Source organism: Cyprinodon tularosa, unplaced genomic scaffold (genome assembly GCF_016077235.1).
Source record: "Cyprinodon tularosa strain WSP-4 unplaced genomic scaffold, ASM1607723v1 ctg419, whole genome shotgun sequence".
Classification (NCBI taxonomy): domain Eukaryota; kingdom Metazoa; phylum Chordata; class Actinopteri; order Cyprinodontiformes; family Cyprinodontidae; genus Cyprinodon; species Cyprinodon tularosa.
In genome coordinates this window covers 105,216-130,863 of record NW_024039140.1, presented here as the reverse complement: position 1 = coordinate 130,863, position 25,648 = coordinate 105,216, and the positions used below count along the sequence as shown (strand labels likewise).

The 25,648-nt window shown below is 37.3% G+C and overlaps 1 protein-coding gene across 1 annotated transcript; it reads left to right on the top strand.

Annotated features, from left to right (window-relative positions):
• The first annotated feature begins 983 nt into the window (after positions 1-983).
• Positions 984-25,209, top strand: LOC119792425 (GRB2-associated-binding protein 1-like). The gene is made up of 13 exons (XM_038299045.1): positions 984-1,495; positions 7,648-7,776; positions 14,494-14,659; positions 17,903-18,080; positions 18,724-19,346; positions 20,847-20,929; positions 21,017-21,126; positions 21,900-22,195; positions 22,495-22,566; positions 23,897-23,993; positions 24,300-24,429; positions 24,599-24,733; positions 24,922-25,209. The coding sequence occupies exons 1-13, from the start codon at positions 1,421-1,423 to the stop codon at positions 25,105-25,107; spliced, it is 2,280 nt and encodes a 759-aa protein (XP_038154973.1). The 5' UTR covers positions 984-1,420; the 3' UTR covers positions 25,108-25,209.
• Positions 25,210-25,648: the final 439 nt, after the last annotated feature.

The window sequence follows — 25,648 nt, the reverse complement described above, 5'->3', positions numbered from 1 at the left end:
CTAAAATGAAATTAAGACATAATTTGTGAACTAAAAAACTGAGAAAATCTCAAGGGAAAATAAAACAAAATAATAAATAATCTATTTTTTTTATGTAATACCTAACTGAATCACAATTCCTTTTTATTATTCTTCTTCTATTCCTTCTTAATATCATGATACATTTTTACAATTATTGACAGACAGACAGACAGACAGACAGACAGACAGACAGACAGACAGACAGATAGATAGATAGATAGATAGATAGATAGATAGATAGATAGATGTTTATGCTCCCCTAATGTTTAATTTTAATTTTATTTAGTTATTATCATGTTCCTTTTTTTCTGACTGTATGTTTATGTTGTTTTACATAATGTCCCTGCTGCATGAACATGCCACATGCATTTATACATTATTATTATGGAACAAACAAGCCATGAAATAATGTGCACCTTAGTTCTAATACCCATTTAAGGGAAAATCGCACTCCAGCAGGTTCTTCAAAACTGGAGTCTACTTGCTTAATTGAATCATGAGGCTTTGAAATCACTACTATTAAGGAGAAACCAAGTTACAAGAGCATAAAGAAAAGAACATGTAAAATAATCTCTAAATGACCAAGCTAACAGAAAATTACATGATTTTAAGAAACCAAATAAAGAACGAAGGAACTGCTTAAAAAAACATGAAGCTTATATAAGAAAGAGAATCAAACACAAAGATATCGTGGCAAATATCTGTTGGTGTTTTTTGCATATTGTAAAACCCTTAAACATTTCAGTACATAATCTTTTATTGATATTTATTTATTGTTATTACTTTTTAGGGAGGTGAAAAACACCCATTGTATGTTTTAGTAGAAGAAAACCCCTTTCTCATATATGCATGCAGATCCACAGGGGGAGTTTCCTGTTTAGCCGAGCAGGGACAGAATGGGAGGAGTGAGGAAGAAGAGGAGGAGTGGAAAAATAAGGCAGCAGGGAAGGAATGTCCGAGCTCAGGCATTGTGTTGGTTATCAAGCACCCGGGAGAGGAGGGGGGAAATAACTCTGCTGGGAAGTTGAAACCGGCTCAGGAGGAGGTGTGATTCTCTTACTTGGCCATCGACAGTTACACTCAGCTCTGCCATATAGGGATGAACTGAGATATTATGAATGCAGCTGGATTGTATTGGAAAAAGAACAGCAAGTTTCTTGGTATTCCTGGCATTTTGGAAACCTTTTGATGATCTCTTCTGACACTGGACTGCACTGAAGCCCTGATGGAGGAAACTAATCACAGCTCTTTGAATTAAGCTTGCAAATATAAATAATTGACATTTTTAGCCAAGAATCTGGCTACAAGGAATCTTAATTAAAAGCCCTTGATTGCTTTGAAACCTGACTTGGTGTGTGGAGAGCCAGCTAATTGATTAATTGATCAGGAAAACATCAGGATGAGTGGAGAGGGGGACGTGGTGTGTGATGGTTGGCTACGAAAATCACCTCCAGAGAAGAAGCTGCGACGATATGTAAGTAACATTTTCTTTAAAAAGATAAAAACTTTAAATTGTGTCTCTAATCTGGGTTGGTCTCATTGTCATGCTTGATCTCCTGAGAGTTTTCTTAATTAAATTCTGTGGCTATATGTATGTCATCACTGTTGACACAAGGAGTCATTTCCTAAACTCTTAGCTGTAAAGTAATTAAACATTGAGCACAGCTGTCAGCTGCAGGAAAGCAATCATCAATGTTTTACTATGCTTTAACTTTACTTTAGTCTGTGTATCACCAATAAAGCAAGGTCAAAAGTTGATCTACCCAACAAATCAACACTTTTTACAAATATTCCCCTTTTTTTTCTAATATTTTCTCATCCACAGGTATAATTCTTGAGATATATCTTAGGATTTAGAAGAAAAGCCTGGAGTGACTTTTTAGTACACAAGTTGATAACAACCTGGCTTACTGACATGAGTTAGACGAAAAGCTTGGAGCATCTTCCATTTTTTGTCTGTAAAACTTACATCGACACATATACTGTTTAGAAATAACATCTCTAAATTTCCACAGGCTGCTTTTGTCGGACAGCAGCTGGACTCACTTTCCTTAAAGCAGCAGCAGCAGCTTTACACACACCCCACATTTCTGAAATGCCTTACCAGTGAGTTGAGCTAATCTCCTTTCTCCCATCCATGTTTTCTCATAATCTTTGTGTTGCCAGAGAAAGCAGCAGTAGTTTTTTTTTTCCATAACCCTAAAATTCTTTCTCTTTCATTCATTCATTGAACTTTCTCTTCCTCTTCTATTGTCATATGACTTCCTTCCTTAGACAGTTTGTTTATAGGGATGGTCTGGGAGGAATAGCGCTTCTATAAAAACAATATATTTGTAATAGATTTTATTGAGATCGAACGATTAATGCACAAAATAAAAATGACTTTTACAGCTGAAATGTTTTCTTTAATACCCAGTGGAGTATAATAAGCCATAAATTACATGGCATATTTCAAAATTACACATACTGACAGAAAAGTTTGTAAGGAGGGCTCCATCTTAACATTTCATTCACTATCCGTAGGAAATTTAGTTCATGAGGGCAAAACAAAGATAAAAAGATAGAAAGGGCTTAAAACAAACATTCATATGATGGTATATACAGTCTGGTGTGTGCATAAACAAAGACTGTCCAGCTGTGTTTCCAATGTCAACACGTGATCAAAGACACATTATAATGGCAGCAGCACCATTCATGCGTCGTTGTGTTAAGAAAATGGTTAAAGTTCTCACTGTGTACCTTTAGTTATGCTGCCTGCTCTGTTGAAACATCTGTGTGTGACAGCCTGTGTGTTATGTAATAAACTAATCGCTCTCAGCTGGGCCTGCTTAAAAAAAGGGGGCCTCTCTTGGAGATTTAGCAGATTTGGAAAATATGCAGCCCCAAACAGAAACACCAAGAGGAGACGGGGTAAATTGTATAACTTTAACAACATTTTCAAAAGTGCCCGACACGCCCACGAGATTAAAAGAAACCAAAATGTCATACAAAAAATAATGCTAATACCTTATAAAATACTATTAATTTTCACTTCTTATATCAACAGCTATGGGCAAAGTAGTCCTCAAAATTAATACTTCTCTTAGGGCAATCTGAGTATAAAAACCAGTATTTTGAGGTAATTCTTGGATGGGTATTAATATGTTTCACTCATCCATTCACTGCTCTAGACAGCAAAGTCCTACATTGCTGAATGGCATATTTTAACTTGGGGTGTGGGAAAACAAAACACCACAATTATCTAAATATGTATATAAATAAACAGTATATATCAATGTTTGGATCTCAGTTTAAAATCTGAAAGTGTTTGCTTTCTGTTTTGCTTATCGATAAAGTCTGTTTTGCACTATTTGTTGAGCTTTCCAGCCCTAATCTGAAGAAAATTACCTGCACGTTTTAAATTCCCCTGCTAGGAGCATACTGTGCACCAAAATAAAAATAAAAAATTAAAGAGAATGGAAAACAGAAATAAAGTGTTGGGAATATATAAAAATAACCAAAGTTAGCTGCTGATATCATTGAGGTTGGTGCCTGATTTGGATTTTTTCACTGCTACATTAAAGTGACATTTTTAAAGATAATATTACGTTTGACCTTTTTTTTTTTTTTTTTCATCAAACCAGAGCCAGATATTTCTATTCTGAAGAGACTACTTACCCAAAATGCAGTTATGCATAAAAAAAAGAGGCTGTGGAGATCAAACTGGCTACTTGCAACAATCTCAGGACACACAAAAAAAATATTTATATATATATTTATTTTTCTTTCATATATATATTTTTTTGATTTTTTATATATATATTTACACTTTTTTCTTTTATATATATTTTTATTATATATTTTTTTACATGTATATATATAAATAAAAATTTGTACAAATTTTTATTTATATATATATATAAAAAATTGTACAATTTTTTGTTTTTTTGTTTATTTGTTTGTTTGTTTTCTGGCATCAGGACCACTTTAGAATAGGCAAAGGCCATAGCTGTAATACATGGACTAACCAGTGTGGCCCGATTCAATGATGATTGATACTCAAAAAAAAAAGTAGTTTGTAAAACTTTATTAAACAATAAATACAAATACAAGGAAATTTGTCACTTTCACTCTGCATTTTCAGCTTGGTTTTACTGATTAGTTTAAAAAAATACGGACTCAATTCTCCATTTTAAAATGCAACTCAAAACCCATCTGTTCAAGATTATTCTCTTTAAAAATATCAATTTCACTGTCACAGCCTCTGTATTTTTTTAAATGTTTTTAAATGTCTTTATAATTATTATTTTTATTTTTTTCTGACACTTTTTTATGTTTTTGTACGGTGACCTTGAGTGTCCAGAAAGGCGCCTTTTTAAATAAAATGTATTATTATTATTATTATTATTAAAAAATAGCAGAACCACAAAGAGGGGGAAGTGGGGATGGGTTAAATGCACAGAGTGTATTTCGTTACTTGTGACAGTGTAATGACAATAAAGGCTGGAAAAAGAAAAAATAAAGAAATTAATATTTAGTGTGTCTGGTAAAGAATAAAAGCTGATTCATGGTAACCTCACTGCTGTTGTGGAAACTTGGTAGTAAATGTCAACATGATGTTTTTGAACTGTTTTTGAAAAAAAAAAAAGGAAAAATAATAAGGAAGAAATATCAAATCAAAGAAGTACTGTTAAATATAGTTTAGAGGCAGGAAGGAGGAAGCGTTATTTTAGATCCATTGTGCCTTTCTTCCGGAGTTCAAAGGTCAAATGAGGAAACATTAGGGGACCTGAGGGGTCTGTCACAGGAAGGGAGCTTATCATTATTACTTTAGATCTTCCTCTCTAAATGATACTTCCCTTTGACAATAAGCAATAAACAGTCTGAAAGGTAAGATAAAAACACTCTGCTGATTCTCATTTTACCACTCATTAAATGAAATTCTTGGCGACATGCTAGAATTTATTTATGTTTATTTCTTTATTAAACATAAATAAATTCTTTATTTATGTTTAAGACAAGGATCTTTGTTTCAGCATCTAATTCACAAGACAGAAAAAAACAATTAATGTCTTATTATTTGGGGACAATTGCAGCTCTCGTCCCTAAAGACTTCTATTCTTATCAAAGGTTGTGTGATTTACGGTTAGAAGTCGTAGTTCGAACAAAACCTGTTATTAAAGAAACGTGAGTCACTGACCCCACAGTCGACTAAAGGGGTTGTTTGGGATAAACACAATTGAGAGCTGATTGGCAAAAAGAGCAATAAGAGTTTAGTCAAATGCTAATAGTGGTGAAACTGCCTGAGGAAAAGGGTCAAGGCTGCATTGTGTTTAATAGGTGAAACCAAAAGACACCGCCTTTAACTGTTGTTTTCCTGGTGTATGGCTGTTTATGTTTTTCGTCCTTCTCCAAAATTTCTCAGATGACCGTAACCTAATGTAAAAACAAAAATTCAAATCCCTTTATTATCCCACAATAGGGGAAATTGGTTCCCTGCATTTTCAACCATCGCCTTGGGGAGCAGTGGGCTGCCATTGTGAGGGTCTTTGCTCAGGAACCCAGGGTGGAGGCTGTAGAGATCAAACTGGCTACTTGCAACCTTCTCAGAACACAAGCGCACTGTTCTAACCCACTAGCCTAGTACTCCATTGTAACACTTCCCTTTAAATTTGTATTAAAGCTACAGTTTTCATATAATTAATTGGTTTTACTTCATCATATTTATTCTGTTTAATTAATTTTGGTTGTCTGCATGTCGCTACAGTATTCTTTTCTTTATCTTTTTCTAATTGTGTATGGCACGTTTAATCATCTTGCTACCAAAATGGACTCACTTCTAATGAACCGTCAATTAATAGTAGATAACAGTAATTGTTTTAACATATTCCAACAACAAGGGGTGACAGCAGTTTAAGGGTTTATTTTATTCTATTGTCTTCCCTTCTGTCAAAAAAAATCAGCTTCATACTATATCTACTGCTATCCACAAATAAGGTTAAAGGACTTTTTAAGTAGCCAAAGACCTCATCAATATTGCAGATAAAAGGAATATTGTCCTTAATGGTAAACGCCCTGATTTTTTCAACAACAACAGAATAAATGCATTCATGATTTTAGATTAACATTTTATATACTGGATCTTAAATAAGTAACAAAATGAAAATATTATATACCACTATCTCTTAAGTTGTTTTCATTATGTTTTCCACTGAAATTGTACAGCTGCAGTTAAAGAGTCATTAAATCAAAGGGTTTTTGCACATCTTCACCAATGAGTCCTTAAAGTAACTGAAGCTGAAAAAAAAAACTATGTCTCACAGGAGGAGAAGAAAAATATTTTCCTACATTCAGAAGCCCCCCTGCTGTTTTCATTTTGCCTGCATTCTAAAGAAAAGCGATTATCAAACAGAACCAGGGGAATAGGGAATAAACAAGCACTTCCACTGCCATCTTTTACCAGCATTTCCTGCTCGGCTACTTCCTTTTCCTGTCTGTGTTTGGAAAGAAAGAGGGAAGGTGCCTCAAAGCGCTTAACTTAAGCACACTTTCATCACATAAACATCACATCAGCGCTTCTACTTTAATGCTCTGGAATCTTATTAGTTTTGTTCAGAAATGCTAGTCAGTAGGGATGAGAAGGGAATTCTATTTTTGGACTGGTAGAGGTTCATTTCCACACACAAGCTGTGCAGCAACAGTAATAAACAGAAGCAGCTAAAACTTTTTAAAACTAAGTGTTGTCTCCCAAATACGGAGGTGTGAAGCAAAAATCCCATTAAAACGTTTCTCCATGCTCTGCTTCACACCTTTAAATAATTATTATGCGTTTTTCACACCCTACCTACATGCTAACACTCAACAAACGCAAACACACACTCACAGGTTGTGAGTCATGTAGAAATACTGTCTAAGGTGTTATTCTGTGGCTCCCCTGTGGTAGAATCTGTACCCATAATGCCAGTTGTGTGATGACAACATCCAGAGAACAGTGTGAAACATTTATACAGTTCACTGTAAGTGTGCTATGCTTAGTTAACATCTGTGCTTGCAGGAGCATGAAACCCTGGGCATGAAGACAGGACTTGAATTTAGACAAAATAGGGATGTGTGTGGGAGAGAAAAATGAAAAACATTCATAATCTGATCTTACAATTAGCAGCCAAGTTTGTGTACGAAGAGTTGAGTCCAAAATAACAGCTGAACATGGGTGGGGAGTCTTTACGATTCAAAGAGTCATTTTTTTATCCCAGCTGAGCAGAAAGAACTGCCAAAAGCCAATAATCTTACATGACCTTTTAAAAAACACATCTTGCAATTTTTTTATATCTAATAAAGGAACCGTCTTCTCATTTTATATATATAAAAAAAAGTCACAGTTGTTTTCTGTTTTTTGGTGATATAATTATTAAAAAATAATAATAATTTAGCAAAAACAGAATTCCATATTTGGATTTGTTTGTGTGATAGCTATTGAGAGCCAATGTAGAGGCCCCAAAGAACCCCTTGCAGTTCCAGAGCAACAGGTTAGATGCCCCTGGTTTTTTGCCTTCAAGGGCTGATAGTGTTATGCTTTTATGCTTTTCTACAACATATGATCTGAAAAAAATATATTAACATATCTCTGTAATGACTATGTCTGTACAGGCATGGAAAAGACGTTGGTTTGTCCTGCGAAGTGGTCGACTAAGTGGAGAACCAGATGTCCTTCAGTACTATAAGAACCAGCATTCCAGACGGCCGATTGGCACCATCAATTTGAATCTCTGTGAGCAGGTAAATGCACAAAAGCAAGATAAAAAACTACATGATGTTATCATAGCAATATGGATGAAAAACTCTAAAGAATGTTTCCAACCCCTTTTTGAATCTATGCCCTTAAGAATTAAAGCAGTAGTACTAGCAAGCCAGTGCTGAACAACTGCTTGAGTGACTGTTGTATGTATATAAATGACCTCACTGATGTATTGATCCTTGGTGCAAAAATTGTAATTTACATTTCTCAATAACTGATTCGACTGTAGCTGTAGGAGCAATGTATTACTATTCACAGGCAGCCTGCATAAAGGTGCCTAAAGATCCTTCGTTATTCGTGGGGGAGTGAGGGAGTGGGGGAGTGAAGGCACTAGTGGTTAGGGCATAGGGCTTTGAATCCTGACATTGTGAGTTCGATCTCCCACTCCCACAGACTGACACTCTGGCTCCCTGAGGAAGACCCTTAACCCCACACTGCTACCCGGGCGCCGCACGATGGCAGCCCACTGCTCCCCAAGGGGATGGGTTAAATGCAGAGCAGTTATTTCCCTCTGGGATTATTAGAGTATATAAAATAAAATAAAAAGTTATTGAAAAAGAAAATATTGGACAAATTTGTCCTGCAGAATTACAGGCTGATCTCAATCCTCCCATGCATCACTAAGACTATAAAAAGTTTTTTCAACAATTAAATTCCTTTTTATCAATGACCAGCTGCTTTGATGTCTTCCATTCAGGCTTCCATGCCAACCACAGTACAGAGACTGCCCTGATTAAGGTGTTAAAAAACATCCATAATATTTCAGACTGTGGAAGAACCATAGTGCTGGTACTTTATTTGAATTTCTTGGAAAACTTGGCCTTTCTCGTTTAAATCCTGCCTGAAGGACAGGTAAAGATGCACCAAAGAGTGTAATTTACATCAGCGGTCCCCAACCTTTTTTGCACCACGGACCGCTATACTGTATGTCAGACAATATTTTGACGGACCAGCCAGGGGGGGTAAAATGATACGACTGGCATAAAATCAAATACAAACAGCATAAAAATAAAACAACAAGCTGGTCCCATCTAGGCGTAATCGGAGACAATGACACAGAATGTGTGCTCCTGATGTCCAGTCTGCTCTGCAGCTTTGTTTTGGTCGCTGTAACCGCAGAAAATCCCGCTTCACAAAGATAGGATGTTATAGATAGGATGAGTCTTGAACTGAATAACCTGTGTCAAGAGGCACAGATGTAATTGGGAGAGAATACAGCAATTTTTATATTTTTCAAAATAAAATATCACTCAGACTCTGATCGTCGATAAAGTATATATTTATATATATATATACACTATATTGCCAAAAGTATTTGCTCACCTGCCTTGACTCACATATGAGCTTAAGTGACATCCCGTTCCTAATCCATAGGGTTCAATATGACGTCGGTCCACCCTTTGCAGCTAAAACAGCTTCAACTCTTCTGGGAAGGCTGTCCACAAGGTTTAGGAGTGTGTTTATGGGAATTTTTGACCATTCTTCCAGAAGCGCATTTGTGAGGTCGCACACTGATGTTGGACGAGAAGGCCTGGCTCTCAGTCTCCGCTCTAATTCATCCCAAAGGTGTTCTATCGGGTTGAGGTCAGGACTCTGTGCAGGCCAGTCAAGTTCATCCACACCAGACTCTGTCATCCATGTCTTTATGGACCTTGCTTTGTGCACTGGTGCACAGTCATGTTGGAAGAGGAAGGGGCCAGCTCCAAACTGTTCCCACAAAGTTGGGAGCATGGAATTGTCCAAAATGTCTTGGTATGCTGAAGCATTCAGAGTTCCTTTCACTGGAACTAAGGGGCCAAGCCCAGCTCCTGAAAAACAACCCCACACCATAATCCCCCCTCCACCAAACTTTACACTTGGCACAATGCAGTCAGACAAGTACCGTTCTCCTGGCAACCGCCAAACCCAGACCCGTCCATCAGATTGCCAGATGGAGAAGCGCGATTCGTCACTCCAGAGAACGCGTCTCCACTGCTCTAGAGTCCAGTGGCGGCGTGCTTTACACCACCGCATCCGACGCTTTGCATTGCACTTGGTGATGTATGGCTTGGATGCAGCTGCTCGACCATGGAAACCCATTCCATGAAGCTCTCTGCGCACTGTTCTTGAGCTAATCTGAAGGCCACATGAAGTTTGGAGGTCTGTAGTGATTGACTCTGCAGAAAGTTGGCGACCTCTTCGCACTATGCGCGTCAGCATCCGCTGACCCCGCTCCGTCAGTTTACGTGGCCTACCTCTTCGTGGCTGAGTTGCTGTCGTTCCCAAACACTTCCATTTTCTTATAATACAGCTGACAGTTGACTGTGGAATATTTAGGAGCGAGGAAATTTCACGACTGGATTTGTTGCACAGGTGGCATCCTATCACAGTTCCACGCTGGAATTCACTGAGCTCCTGAGAGCGACCCATTCTTTCACAAATGTTTGTAAAAACAGTCTGCATGCCTAGGTGCTTGAATTTATACACCTGTGGCCATGGAAGTGATTGGAACACCTGATTCCAATAATTTGGATGGGTGAGCAAATACTTTTGGCAATATAGTGTATATATATATACAGTGTTGGGAAAGTTCTCTTTCTACGTGAACTAGTTCAAAGTTCAGTTCACACATTTTAAAATGAACTAGTTCAGTTCATAGTTCACAATTCCAAAAAACGAACTAGTTCATAGTTCTTTTTTTTTTTCATATATTGCTCAATTACACCATAGCCTACTGTAGAACCACAGACAGCAATTATTTTATCAGTTGTAACACTGAAACTGTGCGTCAGATTTCATCTTCATATCCAGTTTTGAATCCTTATCCAACCAGGATTTACATTAGCATTGAGGGGACAGCATTTCCCCATTGTTGCTTTAATGCTTTGTTGCTGTCCATTCACTTCACACTAGTAGCAGCTGCAGCTTTCACCCCTACAGTATATTCTCAAAAACATCAGGAAAAATGTGCTGCTTGAATGGTCTTTTTTATGAGTAATTATTAAAAGAAAAATAGGAAAGTAGTCTTTAAGGTGCAAATGTTTTTTTTTATTTTAATAATTTTTTCCATTTGAAATTCCATTTCAATACATACTAAAAAGGAATACTGGAATCCTGGAAAATTATACCAGGCACATTTAACAAACAAGTTACATGGATAGTAAAACCCTCAAGAACAGGGGTCTTCTATGTTTTCCAGACCAAGGACCCCCAAACTGATGGCGAGATGGAGCGGGGACCCCCTAACTATATATATTGTATGAAATTGTGTCCTATAGTCACTCTATTACAGATGGAGTAATGTAAAGAAATTAATTTCTCCCTGGGATTATTAAAGTTTTTCTGATTCTGATTCCTGGTTGGAAACCAGGTGCCCAGCTTGAAAGAGCTCCTGTGTGTCGCTGAATGTGAGCATTGATGACTGAAAGACATCTTCTGCCTCCATTTATCTGTTTACTACAGTGTGTTCATTTCATGTTAATGAGTATTTAAAGACATTTCAATAAGTGGGAAAAAAAATTGCAGGGGGGGAATATAAAAATATAAACTAACCATGCAGATCCACATGCAGTACCTCCGTAGACCCCCTAGGGGTCGCGGATCCCCTGGTGAAGACCTCCGCTCAAGAAGATTTTACTAACACAAACTGAGGGACCAGGCTGAGGTAGGAATTTAAGGTTACTGAAGTGCGGATTTTTTTACTGAAAGCAAACAAGGCAAACTTGTTGCCATCATCCTCACCGACCACCTGGTCATAAAACAGTTTTAAGTCGCCTCCATGCTGCTGTTGCTTCCACGCATTTTGTTTTGATGACGCACGCGGCTGTAGACTACGACACTGGTAGCTGGTGTTGCCAGATTGGGTGTTTTTCACGCTACATATTAAGGCCTGTTTACGGTTTGATTTAGCCGGGGTTTCGCCTGGAGGGCTTTATAGAAATCTGGCAACCTATTGAACGGAGTTGAACTGAGAGAGTGTGCCGTTCACAGACGCCAGAATGAACGAGTTCACAATAACGTTCATCAGGCAATAATGCAGTACGTTCAGTTCACGTTCGCCCAAAATATGAACGAGTTCATGAACTTTCGTTCAATGAACGCGTTCAGGCACAACACTGTATATATATACATATATACTTTTTTCTGTGCGGCCCGGTGCCAAATGACCGACGGACCGGTACCGGTCCGCAGCCCGGTGGTTGGGGACCGCTGATTTACATTTTCAATGCAATTTTTACTGTACAATTTTAATAAAGGAAAATTATCCTCACATGAAAGTTAAATATACATTAACTTGATAAGATACTAGATGTATCTTTATACACTTGAAAAGAAAATAGGTTTTGGATTTAAAAAATATTTTCCCATTTTGTCTCTCTATACCTTAACAAAGGTGAGTTTTTATGCGAATATAGTTTTCATTCATGTATACATGTAATGACAATAATATATAAGTATTTTTTGTATAGCTGTTTCAGGCTGCTTATGAGAATGAACATGATTTGTAGATGCCGTTTAGTGGCTATAATTCAATCTGAATATAACAATCTAACTGAGTTATTAACAGTGATTGTAATACAGGCGGCTGGAGGCTAACTGATGTTTGCCTTTAATTGTCCAGGATTGAGTACAAACAACTGCAAGACCATTTCATTTTATAGTGATCATTATGTAGAAAAAAATGTGTTTAAATTTTTATAAATTAAAAAGTTTCATTTTAAGTTTTTGAACTGGACATAATGTGGTTCACAATCTTCATTGGGGCTCGGTGAGATCACCAGAGATGGCAAAAGTACTCACTTTCTGTACTTGAGTAAAAGTACAGATACTTGTGTTAAAAAATACTCTGGTAAAAGTGGAAGTACTGATTAAACTTCTTTACTCAAGTAAAAGCAACAAAGTACAGGCTTGTAAATTTACTTAAAGTATAAAAGTAAAAGTAGAAACCACTTTTTTCATGCCGTTGCCTACATTTTAAATGGATGTCTGCCAATAGGACTAGATCTCCGTTGTGTTCATTTTCAATCATCTCGTCGTCCATACTACTATGCTAACGCCACCGCCACCAAGCTGCAATGATTTGCCGCCAATGAATACCGCCGAATCTGTCGATTCATCTTGTAGTGGTGCGTCAAATGCAACGTAGATTCCCATCCAATTAGATTGAATTTGGTATTGATGACGTGAAAAATAATAACGGTAACTCCATTGAAATGATTCAAAACTAAAGTAACGAGCCAATTTTTTTAAATGTAAGGAGTAGAAAGTACAGATATTTGTGTAAAAATGTAAGGAGTAGAAGTAAAAAGTCGCCATAAAAATAAGTAGTAAAGTAAAGTAAAAATATCAGAAAAATCTACTTGAGTACAGTAACGAAGTATTTGTACTTCGTTACTTCCCATCTCTGGAGATCACTTAAAGAGATCAGACTGCTACTGGTGGATCATCTGTTTACATGATGAAGGAGGGACAAGGACAATTATTTAATTGTAAATATCCTGCTAAACATTTACTAGCGCTCAGATGATGCTGACGTAAAGACTATGGCTTTTTTTCTTGTTGCCTTGTCTTGCCTCTGTGTTAGTTACACTCTCACAAAAATGCTGGATAAATCCTGGCTTAATTTTTTTTTTCTTGAAAGATAAAAATTAAACAAAACAAAATAAAATTGTGAAAATATTTAATGCTGAAAGATCAGGGAGAACACAAGGAAAATGTATGATGATTTTTTTTTATATATATTAAATATCTAGTGGGACATATCTTTTCTTCTTCTTTTGGGCCCCCTCTAAGTCAAGGGCCCTTGGAATGGTCCTAACTTTCCCCCCCATGCGGCACCACTGGCAGGGTTCCTCAAAGCTCCCTTTTGGGGCCCCTCCTATTCAACATCTACAGGCTCTCCTTAGTTGAGATTATAGCAAACAACAATATCAGTTACTATAACCTTGCAAAGTATTGTACACACACCTTTACAGCACAATGTCACCAGGTGACAATCAACCAATCACAGCGTTGGCTGTCTTTATCAGGTCTTCTAGTTCCTGCCTACTCTGTCCACCCAGAATTAGAACCAAACATGGACAATCAGCATTTAGTTCCCAGGCTCCACTGATCTGGAACAAACTCCCAGAAGACTGTAAAAGTGCTGAAAGCCTGAGTTCTTAAGTCAGTTAAAAACACATTTGATAAGAAATGTCTCTGAATGTCGAAGTTAAACTGTTAACCAAGTTATCATTAGTCAAAGGTTGTGATCCAACTGTTTTATTGAATTTACTACTTGCTTTTATCTTGTTTTATCTTTAATTGCTTTAACTATTCTATATTTTTCTTCTATTGTATCGCTTAATTCATGTAAAGCACTTTGAGTTGTCGATGTACTGAATTGCTACACAAACAAAACGTGGCTTGCCTTACATTTGTCTACATTTACAAATCTGTTTAATTCCTAAATGTAGATAGAACAAAAAATATCCTTTTAAGTTTACAAGCCTTTTATGATAAATATTTCCATCTACCTGAGGAAAACAAAATGAATGAAAACAAAATGTCCAAATACTAGCAGAAAAAAATTAAGAGAAACAGCCAAAGGAAAACAAAAATAGGATGACTTTAGATTTTTTTTTAGCAGCATATTATCAATTGTCTGTCAGGGGAAGAGTTTGATGTTCTGTAAACAATTTGATTCAGAAATCTGACTCTTTTTCCATTCTTTCCTCCAGGTAGATGCTGGCCTCTCCTTCACCAAAAAAGAGCTGGAGAGCAGTTTTGTTTTTGACCTGCGAACAGCAGAGAGAACCTGGTACCTGGTAGCCGAGTCTGAGGAGGACATGAACCGCTGGGTGACGTCCATCTGTCTCCTTTGTGGCTTCAATCCCACCGATGATGGTATGATAAAAATAAGAAAAGCCAAATCCAAAATGTCTCTTTTTGCTGTGATGTACTTGCATTTAGTCTGTGGGCTGATATTGACTCAGCGTGAAAACTAGTAGGAGGGGAAACAGGAGAACATGCAGAGAAAAATATGGACGAAAGGTCCTTTGGGTTTCTTCAGTGAATCAGAGAAGTGCAAAGTATGATATCAATATTAAAATATGTCAGTAATACACTTTCTTCTGCACAACATCTTATACTATTTGGGAATAATTCAGTGTTCTTATTTTTTTATAAATCTTTAAAAAGTTTTAGGCATGTGCTTAAATAATATTATGCAGTCTAATTTAAACTGCATATGTACTGGAGCAATTTTAATTCTGAGATTAGTTGATGTTTAGTTTTAGAGCATTGCACAGCATTATTGATAATGCTAGCTGATATGTTTTGGATTATTGTAATGTAGATTTTTAGATTTAATAAAACGAATAGGGGAGACAAACTGGAAAGAGTTTCTATGGGTTCCATATGTAGTTACTGCCGTTCTCAATCTGGAGTATTTCTATGATCAGTCCTTTAAGACTCTATACCCTTAAAAAAATAATTATTCCAGGCTAACAATAATTTATTTATGAACTTTTAATTTTAAACATGCTTACAAATTCTACAATAATGTCAAAAGCATCCAGATATGGTAATGTATTAAAGATGTCAGAAGAAATTCGACAGTCGCATTTAATGAGGTGAGAAAGAAATTTATAACCTTTTATTTTTCCTTCTACTCGATCCATAGAAAATTATTACCTTAGCTTTTACACAAATAGCTAACAATGAGGTAAAATGATTAAAAGCCACTCACACAAGATTTGGATGACATGCAGCTTCTTTCACACACTCGGCTTGTTGTTCAGTTAATTAGTTTCTAATGTTCCTGCTGGAGATTCTTGCAAAAACACAAGGTAGCTGGCAAAGCTGGTAACCTTTTAAATAGATATATAGGTATGATATGCCCAGATGTCTATTTTTCTTGAATAATTTTGATAGCAGTGTGCCAGACACTTTGCAAATATTGCTAAATACTCTAAAATATTTTGTGGCATGAATCCAGTAAGGATTGAAACATTGTTTATAGATATAATATAGCATTGCACTGTTGCTGTACATTTTTCAGCTTTCAGTTCTTGAGATCTATTTTTATTCCCCAGCTGGAGTAAAACACATTGAATTTTACAAGTAACCATAATCTTAGAAATGGTTCTAAAATATATAAAGGTTTTATTATCAATCAGGCATGAAGTCATCATCAGAAGATGGAAACTGTGGTAATGAATGAATGATAGCTTACAGGTGGAGTTGGGTCAATGCTCAGTTTGGTACATGTGCCAAGATAATGAGCCTCAATAACATCACAACATCAGCACTCATTGATACCAAGCAAGAAGGGTCCATCCTTACATGTTTAAACTGACCTACCATCTGTGGTAGTCAGAGTTAAACTTGAAACTAAATCTTGCTATCATTTTAAACATATCTTGTTTTCTCCTATGGCATCAGCAAGACTTTTTCATCCTCAGATCTGCTAATCACTGGATATTTTTTATCCTATTGAGACCGTTCTTGATCTTGCCAACAACCATGCAATGTCCAAAGTCTTTTAAATCCAATTTCTTTCCCATTGTGATGACAGCAGCTCTAGTTGGTTGCAGCCAGGTGATTTGTTGATCCACTATTTCAGTCATCAAGTAATTAAACAGCAGAACAAAAAACATATAATTAGGTGTAGCTTTAACAGCCTGATCTGAGAGTGTGATAATGCAATAGATTGAAAAATGTCCACTTAATGGACAAATAAAAGAAAAATAAGAAGAAAGACAATTTTCAATCAATTAACCAGCCATTCTTCTTAACTGGGCACTACAATACAACCTAGTGCTGCAAGCTGGATTGTTGCAAGATCTGAGTTTTCAGTCTCACGACAAATCCATCTTGAAAGACTCCATCTAATACATCCATCATGTAAAAAAATAGCGCGTCGGAACAATGAGATGCCAGAAGTGTTTTTTGGGCCAAGGAAGGATGACAGTCACAGGGGATGCGCAGCTAGGATTGACTGAAAGCGTATGATCAAGCATACTAGCAGGTACTAGCTTGCATGTCACCCAATCAGCTGGAAGTATTGTACTAAACATCCCTCTTTTTCACCGACAGAATGAACGGCAGCCATCCCAGATTGATAACGTAGAACTCAACGCAGTTCTAAACATATCAATCTGTCTGCTGCCAGGTTAACTCCAATACAAACCTAGAAGAGTCTTAAGTTGGTTGCAATATTCCAGGTTTCATGCTGTCATTCACCAAGGGTCTTGGTAGATATTATGATGGGATTATGGGAGTGGCAGCCAAGTGGTTAGGGCATTGCGCTTGGAAGCCAGAGGTTCGTAGTTTGAGACACACTCTCACAGTCTGCCATTCTGGGTCCCTGAGCAAGACCCTTAACCTCACAATGCTCCCCGGACGCCGTACAATGGCAGCCCACTGCCCCCAAGGGATGGGTTAAATGCAGAGTGCATTTTGTTACTCTGTACTTGTGACAGTGTAATGACTCTAAAACGTAGACAACTTTTATTGTCATTTTGTATACACAGAGTGTATACAAAAATGAAATTTCATTTAGTACAGCTTTTCGGACAGTAAATAAAAATTTTCATTCCATAAAGTGCATTCCATAAAACCTGGAAATAACAAAAATAACAAAAAAAAGACATTAATAAACAAGTAGGCCCACATATGGAAAATATTTTGTCAAGCAGGCACTTAAGTATGAACAGAAACTGAAGCACAATTGGACTTGAGTTAAGCGTGGTTTAAAGATGTGGCAACATTTGCCGAGTTGAATAATTTCTTCACTATGTAGAGGAATGCATGGTGGCATTTGGGTTTCCACACTTTTGCTTGGGCTTGCAATAAAGCTAATATAATGTGTTGGCTTGTGCTAATGGACAATGAGTCAGGCGCAATTTGTTTGTCCTGCAGACCTGACAAGAAACTGCTATCATTCCTCATCAGTCCGAACATGCTTTTTTCCATGTTCAGGTCTGTTTGCTGCAAGAAATGGCTGTTAAACCAAATAGAGAAGACATGCAATCATCTTTATTAAACACCATGCAGATTAGAGAACAAAACCGCTACACCTATAACATAAGCTGGAAGGTATATTTCTCAACAACGCTGACTGAATATGGTTTTTACTTTATTTAGTTTCAGAAAGGACACCAAACTCCACCTCTGTGACCACATCCAGGGGCACACCCGCTATCTCCATGGTAACAGTGTCCCTCCCAACCCCATATGACCCAGTCAGTGTGCGTCATCTGGAGCATGTTAGCGGTGCTGAGGAAGACTATCTGTGGCTATCAAACTGCCAGACTCACACCAGGTAAACAACCATTAAGACTATTAACAATTTAGATCTTCAGTGAGTTCTAATATTACAAAATTATACATTTTAAGAACTAGCAAATTATACTAAAACAGGTTTAAACTTGTGTGTCCCTAAACTGATTTTATATACCTATTAAACCAGTGATCAGATGAAAGGAGTAAGTATTTAAGACCTCTGAAGGTATGATTTTTACTGAATATAAAGTTTTTTTTTTTTTTCTGAGACACATTAATGTTTGTATAAATGCTATAAATATTCCATGTTAAATAAAACCATCCAAGAGCAAAAGAAGAAAGGTTCAGGTTTAGACATGCTGCTGCTAATAGGGAGGGATTATCAGCTCAACATGGATCACACCTACATGTTTCTGAAAGGGCTCACTTCCCCAAACATCATGGTAGAGTTCATAACAAAGACAATGTAGTTATAGCTTACTTTGGTGAACAGATTTCTCTTCTTTTCAACTGCCTGTGTCGCACTAGAACATTCACTAGACAAAAGAAATAATGATGGAAGAAATGAAATATTTTACTATGTAAAAATGAAAAATTTTACTATGCATTTGCATTGTTTGCTTTCAATGAGAAAAAAAGCACCAATATTAATAAACCTCCTATGTTTGAATTGTCGTCCTTAGACCTCCTTTGGGTTCATCCATCTCTCTTGAGACAGACAACAATGATACCCTCTACCCTCCTCCATTGGCCACCTCTTCCTCCTCTTCCTGCTCTTCCTCTCCTTCCCTTCCTCCTAACAGCCTTCCATCCTCAACGGGCTTCCGGATGGCTCCTTGGACAGTAGCTGCCATGACGAGCCCCCTGAGTCAGTCCTTGGATGCCAGCATGACTTCTGACTTCCAGAAAAGAGCTGCCAGACCTCATTGCCACCCCTCCCCTCATCCTAGAAAGCACTCCTTAGATTTCCACCTGCGCCCTGCAGCTTTGCCACTGAGCGATGACAATCACTCCAGCATCAACTCGCAACCTTCAAGTACAAGTGGCTACCAGATCCCACGACCAGCAGCCACTCCACAACCACCTCCTCCTCGGCGTCCCTCTTCAACACCTAGTGTGGACTCGTTAACTCAGGCCGAGCTCAACACTGCCATCCCGACTCCTCCTCCTCGACCACCCAAGCCCCAAGCCGTGACACCACATGGAGACAGCTCCACTGCTGGCACAGGGCCTGCTACACTACCAAGAGCAAACTCGGTGCCAGAGAAGAGAGATGAAAGCTTTAACCAAGGACAACAAATGAAAGGTAACACATCATAACTAAAAGCATACACAGAACAGTAATCAATAATCTATTTGTAATTAATCAAATGGAGGATTCTTGGTTTGGCGGTTGCCAGTTTTACCATTTCTTGAAATTATTGCTGCAGCATGCAAGTATATTTGACACAGCTTCCATCACCCTGGTAGGCAGTCACTTTGGGGATCTCTACTTCCTGTTGCAACATGTGTGCACATCTTCGCAAAAAGCAAGGCAATAGAATAGCTTGAGTAGCCTTAAAGGTATAGTGGAGGATTTTTACAAATTTTCAGAAAAACCCGCCCTCTCCACTTTAAAAAAAAATGTGCACATGCACAACCCTGTACCCGCTCCTGACAGGGAATGCCTACTAAACGCGGGGGATAGCATGCACGAGCCTATTTCTCCTCGTGCACGCTTTGTATAAAAGTTGCTGTTTGCATCGCTCATACAGGCTTACTTTCCAGATTTAAAATTTTTCCACTATGTCAGACTCACCACCTCTAATTTAAGATGGGGATGAGCATGTAGGACGGCCTTACGTAAACATATCACCAGAATGACTGACAATTCGGAGGACCACTTGTCTTGATGATCCACCGGAAAAAAGAACATCCTCCGCTAAACCTTTCACAGAGTCATGACTTCCGGCTGGTAGGGCATCATTACTGTTAATTAAAAAGGATACTGAAAAGCAGTCCTTCTAATCCAGCATCAGTATCTAACTTAATCAATGGGTATCTGTAGAACAATAGCAAAAAAAAAAACATTTTCTAAATAGTTTGTAGTTCCAAAAGGAACATCTCCTTTTTTTATTTGATTAATTTCCAAATCCATTTTTTCTGTTCATTGTCTATACTTTACAAATAGCAGTTAAAAAATAATATATTTCAAAGATTTGTTGTTGAAAAAATCAAAAGTGGTGCAAACGTTAAATTAAAAAAGTGTAAATAAGATATAGTGTTAGTGAGAGAAAATCGTGCTATAAAACATTTACCACAATTTTAGTTACTGTGTGAGGTAGAACACTGGCAAGTGTTGTGACCTTTATACTTTAAGAAGCTTTATTCTCCTGGAGTAGCAGGGTTCATGGATGTTTTTATGCTTAGAGGAACAACCCCAGCTTGTGTTCATTGGGATTTCAATAGAACTGTAGGTAATAAGAAGATGAGAGTTTTCCCCACAGTGAAACAAAGACATATTGTTTAGAAAAGCTTTCAGTGTTTGCTTAGTTTTATTCTTCATGATAAATGCTGTTTTAGCAGCTACAGAAACACAATGGAAAGTGAAATGAGGAAGAATTTGTGTAACAGCATTAATTTAAATGTTTCTTCCAACCAGTCTGTCCAATCCACATTTATGTAAAAATTTGAGTAAATGATACCTGAAGAAAATACACCAATGAGCAAAAACATTGTTTTAACCTTTCATGATGGCCTATTACTGTCAGTCGGATGCACTCACCTTTAAGATGCATGATTCAGATTTTTTTTTTCTGTATTTCAGGTAGCGAGTCTGTCTTCTTTCCTCGGTCTCAATCTGAAAGAGCTACCATGTTTGAGTTCAGTGAGAGCTTTAACACCTACTTTGTAAGTTAGCACCTTCAAATGAGCTGATGGTTTACTTTATTGTTCATTTTAAATCACTTTCTCTTCTACTGTTTTTTTCCCCTTCAGTTTAATAAAGGCATGGTGCCACTTGGTAGTGTTTGTTATGAAGATGATGATGTAAATGAAAACTATGTTCCAATGAGTGCTGCCACCACTGAGCCACCAGTTACAGCAAGGTGAGTCAGTACTGAAACACTTTGTCATGTTGTTTTAATGAGCTACTGAGGTACTGAAATATTTTTCAAACTATGAGTTTAAATTAAGGTTATTGTGGGATTATTGTTGAGTGTGTGATGGTTTTAATAAAGCAGACAGATGCTAATTAAATAAAATGAGTGCATGAAGTGTATAAATAGAGATGTTTAACAATAGGCATGAGTATTTGACATAAAATTAGGACAAATCAATAATAGAAAAAAAAGATTCATTTAAAATCATCAATATTTGCTGCAAGAGGAAATTCTAATTTTCAATCCTTTGAGAAATGTAGTTTGTAATGTAGTTGTTATTAAGATCCTCCTCTTTTCACTCATACACACATGCACATGATTGTTGTAACCCCTTGTTTAATGAAAGAAAAACCAACAATGGTCACAAAAACGAATTGAAACAGATTAATAGTCAAGTAGGGTCTTTTAAAGCTTTTTATAGTGTTCAGCATTACATTTGAAGATGGATGTGAGTTATAACTCCTAATTAATGGTTGGACATACATAATTAAAAAAAAAATTGTAAAGATTTCATAAATCAATAAAAATGTCTGAAAAATCATGAATTAAGTTGGCTGCTGTTCTTTACTTCTTGGGAGAGTCTAGTCTACCATTGGGCAGTAGCCTTATTGTGGCAGTATGAGGCTGTAAATTTGGAGATACCACATAAGTCCTATGGTCATGACATGACAATTAAAAGGTTAATTTAAGTCCACCAATGTGTTCCTCTCTTCATCCAGGCTCCATCCAGGAGGTCCAACTGACTCTACTACTGAGCTCCAAGATGGCAACTACGTCCCAATGACCCCGCTGACCTCGTCCTTTTCTGCTAATCCCATTCCTGCCACATGTGACCTAGCATTCCTGGGGAGGCAAGTGCCTCCACCTGCCCACATGGGTTTTCGGAATTCCACCATGACTCCCGTCATTCCCTCTACACCACCAACGCGAAGAAATACAATAACCAACAGTAATGTGGGTGAAGTAGAAGTCGTGCCTCCCCCAATCCATCGTAATCTGAAGCCACAAAGAAAAGGTCAGTGGGAATCAGTCAAGGAATTATTGCTGCTCACAGGGCATTTTTTATTGGCAGATGAAATTTCTCAAAGCATTTAGAAATTAGCAAGGGCAATTTAATGATACAGACAGTGAAAGGTGTACTCCTTTCAACAAAGAACATCAAAAATCTTTAACTATTCCTAATGACAAATTATGGTTAAACAGGGTGTCTAGTTTATATATAGAGTGTGTGTATATACACTTTAAACTGTTAATTAGTTATTACAGTATAGGTATTCCTAATGCAGTTTTCTGTTTCAAATTGCATCTCTGCAGGAGCTGGTGGCAGTAACACTGTGGAGAAACACAGCAACCAGAGCTCTGTAGAAATTAATCATAAAACAAAAGGTACCAACTCTTACCCTATAGCTATAAACATAAGTATACAGACACGAAATGCTTCATTGTTTCTTCCCACCTTCTTGTGTGACACTGCTTTCAGTATTAATTATTTACTTGCACCCAGTTTGCTTGACAAGACCACAGAACAGTGTTCTGACAGCAGCCCATATGTTAACCAACAGCAGTAGACCAAAATTTGCTGCCTATGGAAACAATAGAATTAAAATTTCATGTTTTTCATTTCTGCAAACACTTAAAGAGGTTGCCTTTTCTTGGGAACACAAATTAATGGGGAAGTTGTGGTTTAACGGTTAGAGAACAGACTGTGTGTCTCCTGGATTGACTCCAAAAGTTCACAACTAAGCATACTCCCTAGGCACCAATCAGTGTGCAGCACCCTGCACCTTTACAGATGGCTACAGAGAAGAAATCTCTCCACTGTTGGTCACTTTAGGTATTAATGCCATTTAAAACAATGGAAAGTGACAGAATGAATGTGAGTGCTTCAATCTTTGTAGAGCACAGAACGGTGCTGACCTTCCACAACATGTAACCTCTGTTCAAAGTCAGTTGCAGAGAATAAACTAAAAAAAAAAAAAGTAATAACTTGGCTGTTTGGAAATCTTTCAAGTTGTGACAAAAATAGCCATTGCAATGGTTTGGAAATGAGGTTGCTTGTGCACTTTTTCATGCTACCAAGGCTTCATTTTACTTTGAAAAATGAAGATATCTAACATCTCTAAATTATAGAAATGTTCATCTCTGACCACAAAATATTACAAAAAAAAGCTTTGAATGCAGCATATCTCTCTGACTGTCGGTGTGTCATTCATCAGCATTAATCAGAACATTGTTATTGTCTGGTTGACTAGGTCAGCACTTTCACTGTTCAAAGAAGTAATAAACTTTGGAGGTATTAGCTGTATCACTTCCTTCTGCTTCTTTGCTTGCTTGTTGTTTCCTGATTGAAGAACTGTCTTTGTCCCTATAAGGAAGGCCAGTATTTACCTCTATGGATCTAAGTGCTTGTTGCAGTCTAGATAGTCCCTGTCTCGTCGATAAACCCAGAGATATACCAGGACAGTACAGACTGAATAAGAGCGACGTACTTATGACCTGAAGCTGAAAAAAAGGATCTACTTCTTCAGTTGCCAAAGGAAAAAAATGCCCTAAGCTGAGCTTTTTTTTGGCAGTGTCTATGTTTAGACCACCTGAGAATATCAGTTTTTCAGATTTACAAAACTTTGTCACAAACTGACCTGCATGAACAAGACATTTTAATCTTCCCTTCTTTTTAATAAGTTAACATTATTTCTTTTTTTTTTATGTATTCCAGTAAAACCAGCTCCCCTAGAGATCAAACCAGTATCTCAGGACTGGCAGGAAGTCCCACCTCCTGTTCGCTCACCTGTCACTCGAACCTTTACTCGATGGTAAGCAAGTCAACATTTAGCTTAAACAAATTGATATAAAATATGTTTACCAATAAATGGGAGAGCTTTCAATAACATGCTGACCGACCTTGGCTGTGTTGCTCTCTGCTACCATCTTGTGGCCACAACAAAGTATTACATGAAAATCTGAAAATGCTCAACCTGAAGCAAGAAAAATAAATGCATGTTTTAGGAGGGCATTATTTTTAAAATAAGTGAACAAAAATTAAAACCCTGTGGTTATGGATTAAACCTAAAGAGTAAAGTTTTACCTTGGATAATTTAATCGTGTTTCATGTGTCTTAGCCCATCAACACGGGGCTCATTTATTCAGAGCTCTGTGCAAAGTTCATCCCCCTCCTCGGATTCTGATGACCCAGATGACAGCTATGTTACCATGGTGACCTCCAACCTCAGTCATAGTGCTGGAGAGCAGGTGAAACATTTTATTATTGTTCACCTGTCTGTTTTCTAAATATATTTCAAACAGTAGTATCTACATGTTCCATTTATATTATATATTGTCCCTACTTTCACACTGTCACTCTAAATAACTTATTTTTATACCCACTGTTTTATTATGATCTGAATCTGCTCGTTTTCAGTCTCTTAGGATGATTCTCCACCGAGCCTCTGAAGGTGGAGTCAGCAGCCCAATACTACAACGAGCAAAAGCTGAAAAACAGGTGGAGTATTTGGACCTGGATCTCCATACAGGACGATCAACACCAACCAGACAGGTAAAAAAAATTACATTGTAATTTTTATTTACTGGAGTTTGTCCAGTAGAGATCAATTTATCCACAACTCTCTAAATTGAGCTTATTTCGTACATATAGACATCATGCATGTATTTTCTTACATAATATGGATGTAAATTTTATGAAAACTGTATAAAAAGTTTTTCCTTATTTCTGTGCCTGTCAAGAAACGTTGCACTGCAGAGGGTGGAACCAACAGCAATGAGCCAGTTGGAGCGGGTGACGAAAGAGGACGAGGTGATCGCAGACGTGTAGACTATGTGGTTGTGGATCCGAAAAGGACCAAGGCCCTGAAAAACACTCGAGAGGCCTGGCATGATGGGAGAATGTCCACAGAAAAGGAGAAAAGCTAAAAAAAGGCCAAGAAGAACGCATGCCGACAGGATAAACATCTTCCATATTATAAGAAAAGAGACACAATTCTTTGTTTAAAGCAATAAATCACTGAATCTTAACTTCTTGTTTTCTTTTCATTTGTTTTCTTTTGCTGAAAGGCTAAACTAGAATATAAATGACATATAAATGATATGAATGGCACAAACATTCACTTTTTGTGGCCACCTTGTGATCATTTATTTTACCAACAGAAAGTCCAATGGCACTCAAAAGCCACGTTATTAGATACACCTCACTAGTCCCCATTTTACCATCAGAATTGCATTAGTTCTTCTTGGCATAGATCAAAGAAGGAGTCAGAAACATTTCTCAGAGATTTGGTCTATTCTAACATGGTAGCATCATGCTGTTGCTCTTGTTTTCCCAAAATTGATATGATGATTTTTGGATCTTCGTCTTGTGACTTTGAACATCAAGGAAACACAGACCTATTATTTTGCTATTGCATATTACCTATTATCTATCAAAGTTATTTGTGCTTTTTGATGTGGTGCATTA

What these genes read in the sequence shown, in the direction of transcription:
- LOC119792425 (XM_038299045.1), top strand. Translation starts at nt 1,421, where the DNA reads ATGAGTGGAGAGGGGGACGTGGTGTGTGATGGTTGGCTACGAAAATCA. An exon ending in CTTCAATCCCACCGATGATG is followed by an intron (nt 14,660 to 17,902) that starts GTATGATAAAAA and finishes TACTTTATTTAG; the next exon opens with TTTCAGAAAGGACACCAAAC. An exon ending in ACTCGAACCTTTACTCGATG is followed by an intron (nt 23,994 to 24,299) that starts GTAAGCAAGTCA and finishes CATGTGTCTTAG; the next exon opens with CCCATCAACACGGGGCTCAT.